Source organism: Gekko japonicus, unplaced genomic scaffold (assembly GCF_001447785.1).
Source record: "Gekko japonicus isolate JY-2015 unplaced genomic scaffold, Gekko_japonicus_V1.1 scaffold1855, whole genome shotgun sequence".
Taxonomy (NCBI): domain Eukaryota; kingdom Metazoa; phylum Chordata; class Lepidosauria; order Squamata; family Gekkonidae; genus Gekko; species Gekko japonicus.
In genome coordinates, this window is record NW_015176508.1 from 235632 (window position 1) to 241097 (window position 5466).

A 5466-nucleotide genomic window follows, 5' to 3' on the forward strand; every position below is an offset into this window, starting at 1 on the left:
GAAGAGCAAGAAGAGGAGGAGGAGGAGGAGGAGGAGGAGGAGGAGATTGGATCTATACCCTGCCCAAAGGTGTCTCAGAGCGGCTTACAAGCTCCTTTCCCTTCCCCTCCCCACAACAGACACCCTGTGAGGTAGGTGGGGCTGAGAGAGCTCTTTCGAGGACTGCCCTTGAGAGAACAGCCCTTATCAGAGCTACGGCTTGCCCAAGGTCATCCAGCAGGCGCAAGTGGAGGAGTGGGGAATCAAACCCGGCTCTCCCAGATTAGAGTCCACGTACTTAACCGCTGCACCAAATTGGCTACACCAAATAGGACACAAGTCCCCCAAAGCTATATGAAAATGGATAACATAACAAACGTTTCTGACCTTTGTTTTCTTTGAATTTAACATTTACAAAGAAAACTGAAAACAAACAAACACAAGAGAGATTTGAATTTGTTTTAACTAGCAACCAATGGCTTTGGCACCACAGACCTGTTCTAGTAGCAGAGGTGCTTTCCTCTGGCGCAAGGAAGAAGCCTGGCTTTACACGGCTTATTTTGGGCACACGAGTCTTCCAGTGGAAGTCAATAAATGTCATTCGTACGTTTATATTTGGGCAAATGCTTAAATTATTGTTATTATTTTCATTCTATGACATTACTGACATTCTAGGATGTCAAATCCCTGGATCAGTCAGCAGAGGGGGCTAATAGTTACAGACCCCCCTCCCCCCACATTTCCCTCTCCTCTGCAGACCTGACCGACCCTGCCAGCCCCAGGAAAGCTGATTATCAGGGCTGGCGAATCCATGTGGACCAGCAGCCACGCAGACTCGGGCTGCTGCACTGAGGAGGGGGAAGGCAGCCAAAACTGTCCTCCTGCGTCAGCAGAGCTGGCTCTTGCGGTGGTGGTGGTGGGGGTTTTGCTGCCCGGCTTCCCTGGAAGCCTTGGGAATCAACTTTCCCAGGGTGGAAAGGAATGTTTGACGGGAGTGTGGGAAAGATCCATGACGCTTGCACCTACAAATCATAGGATCCAGCCCATTTTGATTTTCCATTTTTAAAAGTAAAGCATTAAGATGGGGCGGATCTATCCTCTCTTCCTCCGGATTGCAAGACTAGATCTAATGGGTGGAAATTACAAGGGAGTCGTTACCGGCTAAATATCAGGAGAAACTTCCTAACTGTAAGAGTGGTTGAGCAGTGGAACAGTCTGCTGGGGGGGGATGCTCCTTCGCTGGACGTTCTCAAGCGGAGGCTGGACGACCATCTTTCGGGTATGTTGTAGGGCTATCTTTCGGCTATGCTCCTGCAGAGTGCAGGGGGTTCGACTAGATGACCTGCAAGGTCCCTTCCAACTCTAACATTCTATGATCCTATGATTCCATGCAGTCTCACTCTGAAAAATCTGTCTGAAAATTCAAAGAAACGGCTACTCACAAAGTTACAGGCATCCCTGTATCCCGTTTCATCTGCAATAAATAAGATAACTTGATAAAAGACAGCATTATCTGATTGGTAAAATGTCTACCTCACTAAATGCTTCCGCTGGCATGCTTAATCACAAGTAATTCCCATACTGCTCTCTGTACACCTGAATTGTGCATACACCAGGAGCAGGGCAGGAATTCAACAGGACAAAGAATGGCAGTCCCTAAAAACCCCGTCCCTCTCCCCCCCAGCACCATGACAGCTAGTTTGGCCACACGCCAGGGCTATTTTTGAGCAGGAACACACAGAAACGGAGTTCCGGCTGGCTTCAGAGTTGGCCACACCCACTACAGCTAAAACCTCTGTGTGCGTGGCTACAGAGGGAAGGCCTGGAGAGCGACCCCCCCCCCCCGCGCCTCTCAGGCAGGTGAGCCCTGGAAGGATTTAAATGCCTCCCCATGCCATCCCCAGCCTGTCCAAGGGCCGGCTTGCCCAGGTGCACCGCAGCCGCAGGGCGCCCTGGCAAGCCAAGGGAAGGCATTGGGTGTGGCCTAATATGCTAATGAGCCATGCTGTCAGGGGTGTGGCCTAATATGTTAATGATTCCCTGCTGTTGGGTGTGGCCTATTATGCTAATGAGTTCCTGCTGGGCTTTTTCTACAAAAAAAGCCCTGGCCACATCCCAACAAACAATGAACATCCCATCACCTTTCATTCCACATTCACAATGCATTTCTTAAATCTTATTGTGCTACTCAACTCTGGAGAATGCAGAGCCCCCCCCCAAAAAAAAATGAGCTCCAGTCATGGTAGGGATGCCTAGCTAGCTCTGGGAAGAAAAAGCACACGGTGACTGTTATGTCCGCTGACCGCCACTAGGCGACAACGTATTTTACAGGAACTTGGACCCCTAGGGACAATAGGGACTCGGATCCTGAAACCTCAAGCGGTCACCAATAGGAACCTTGGCGGGAAGTTTAAACCCACCAATGGGACCTGTGGGTCGTCCACAGAGACTGTATATAGTGCTAGTAAACATGTGCTGAATGTCACTATGTTTCCTGATCATTTGATGCGTCCAACCCACTACACAACAATAACGATCTGCTGTGCTGTTTAACGCTCTACTGGAAGATGATCAGGTGGCTCCAGCAAGGAGAATCCCAGAAGGAGTCACACAGAATAGCACAGGGACCAGGTAAGTCTAAGCAGACATTTCCACTACCCACACAGGCAGGTCCTGTAAAAACAGCTGGTTTTAGAACTCCATTTTCTTACTTACTTTAAAACCGTGAATTTCCACAAGGTCTGTCTATGGAAGTTGCTATCATCTCAGTCCAAATTCAGAGAAGACAGGAAGATACTTGGCCCCAATGACATTATTCTTATAGAGTTAACAGATCACTAAGGATGCTTATAGTCTTTTAAGCACCGCGTCAGGAGCGGAATCTTGCCACTGAACTCACTTCAGAAAAGGCATGCCATGGTACAGATCTTCATGTTTCAACATCCCCTTTTTAACGTCTGAACTCACCCAGAGATAACCTTTTCTGTCTTGAATTTAATTCTGTGTAGACAATGCAGACATAGGGATAGGGGAAAAGAAACGCATCACCACGCTTGAATCTCAGGTCTGACGCCTTTTCCCATTTACTTAAATCTGAACGATGTCGCTAAGGCTCAAGATTTGGCAGCAAACAGGAGATGAAAAGGGTGTGAAAAGGGAGTTATTCTCTGTACATTGTATTCAGTGCAGACAGAAAGTGCAGAGAGAAAGACAGCGGTGACCCCCAGTAATACTTGCGAGAAACAGCGGTACGGGAGTGTGGAACTGGAGACCATCGCCTTTCACGTGGGAGGAGGACAAGGGCATCTCTACATCGGAGGGGGTCTGTCCTCTGGAGGAAAGCGCTTCTGCTGGCAGGACACACCCACAGGATCCAACCCAAACATCTTCTACATTCCGCTAAGGTAGGCACTTGAAGTCCTGGAGAACAGCTAGTTTCTGGCTAGAAACAGAGGGCGGCATCTGCTTGGTCTGCCTCTAGCCTGAGGACTGTCTTATGAACACCAGTTTAGGCTGCTCAGTGACTGCTTATGGCTGTTTATATGCCCTGGCTTGTGTTGATTGACTTGTTTGGCTTAGTTCTGAACTACCTCAAAGCAGGTCTTGGGAGAGGCACCATCAGTCAATAAAGGTACTTAAGGCCCCCGACGTCCATCCCACAAAGCGCCGTGTCAACAAGTCCCTTAAAAAAAAACACAACCCAAAAGTTGTTCCTCCCTGTGCGTTAGCAACTGGGCGGAGACATTCCCCCTAAGCTGTGGAGTCCTGTGAGCAAAAATTCTACTCTGTGAGCTACTGGCATTAAAGTTGTGAGCGAGTGATTTGGCTACTGCATCAATTCGTTTGCTCTGGAGCCCCATCCTTCCTGAGCAAAGAGAAAAATGTGTGAGCCGGAGGCTAAAAACCTGTGAGCTAGCTCACACCAACTCAACTTAGAGGGAACACTGGCGCCGGAGAGGCCAGCCAGTACAACCCTGGGGGCTAGATTTGATTCCTAATCTAAGGGCTGTGAGTGGAGGAAGAACTAAGCAGAACCTGGTTCTAACCATGTGACAGAGAGGTCCAGGCTTGTTGGTGACCTAACTGCTTCCCAGCAGGTCAGACGTCGCTCCCGTCGACATTGCTCCAGTCCATTTCCCCTTCCTGGCTCCCTTCTGATATTGAAGCTAAGAATGGAGAAAAACATAACCAGGGGAATGCGCCTTTTGTGAGGACACCCCCACCCCCACCCATCCCCGCTGCTGCTGCACATGTAAATGAGTCAGATGCCCAAATGACAGCCTCATCTCGTCTACCTCGTCCTGGCATGCAACCAGCATGCACTTCTTCTTCATGGTATGGACATTCTGTGGTGGCTTAGAGAGAAGGTGAACATCGGAGTCTATCATTGGCCAAATGAGATGGAACGTAAACAGCCTTTGTCTCCAGTTAACTTCATTCAACACTGATAAAAGGATACAAGGAAACACGACCAAGTGTTCAGTCGCAAATGGGTGTAAACTATTAAGGTTCCCGAGTATTACTCGGATGGCCTCCTGAAATAGGTAAAGGAAGGGCTGAAACGTCATTACTCTAATCTTTAAAACACATAACAAATTAACCTCATTAAAGTTCCTTCTGTAATTGTTCTTCTCTTGTTTTATTAAGCGTAACATCCAAATCTCCAAATACTGTTCTTACGAATGGCTAAAATAATCCTTTAACACACATCAGCGTTTCAGCAACTTCTTGTACAGCATTATACTGTAACACTACCTAAATCTTGAGACATTGCTCAGTAAAAGAAAGGCAACAATCAAGAGATATTATCCTTCTTCCTGGTTTTGCACATGACTATGGATTCTTCCACAAAGAAGGACGGTTTGGGAGGGGGAATATTTTTGTGCACTCATTCAGGAGTGGCTAAAATAATCCTTTAACACACATCAGCGTTTCAGCAACTTCTTGTACAGCATTATACTGTAACACTACCTAAATCTTGAGACATTGCTCAGTAAAAGAAAGGCAACAATCAAGAGATATTATCCTTCTTCCTGGTTTTGCACATGACTATGGATTCTTCCACAAAGAAGGACAGTTTGGTAGGGGGAATATTTTTGTGCACTCATTCAGAACTTCAGACCCACAAGCCGCTCAGCAACCTTGCTGCCACACTGATCCTGCCAGCAGACACATGGTGTAGAGAATTCAAGAGCAAGATCACCATCATTCACTTTAAAAAGCCACCTCAACTCTTGTGCAACACAAGATGCTTTAGCAGCTATTATATTCCGCCCTCCCCGCATAGGCAGGCTCAGGGCAGTTTACAACAAATTAAAATGCAATACAATAAATACAATAAAACATAGCTGCATTAAACATGCAATTATGTGAGATTTGTAACTATTTAGTAAAACCAGAAACTTATGTTGTTTTCCCAAGGCACGGAGGATGAAAGCTAAATTTCACATTTACCACACTAAAATTTTTCATACATCGGCAGCAGGA

General features: G+C 47.1%; 1 protein-coding gene across 1 annotated transcript in view; it reads right to left on the reverse strand.

The window, feature by feature from the left end:
• LOC107123975 (chromosome unknown open reading frame, human C11orf85) overlaps nt 1–5466 on the reverse strand; it is a 22669-nt gene that overhangs the window by 860 nt on the left and 16343 nt on the right. The window contains 3 exon segments of the mRNA XM_015427343.1: nt 1422–1453; nt 2947–3072; nt 4439–4514. Coding sequence (XP_015282829.1) covers nt 1422–1453; nt 2947–3072; nt 4439–4514 — 234 coding nt within the window.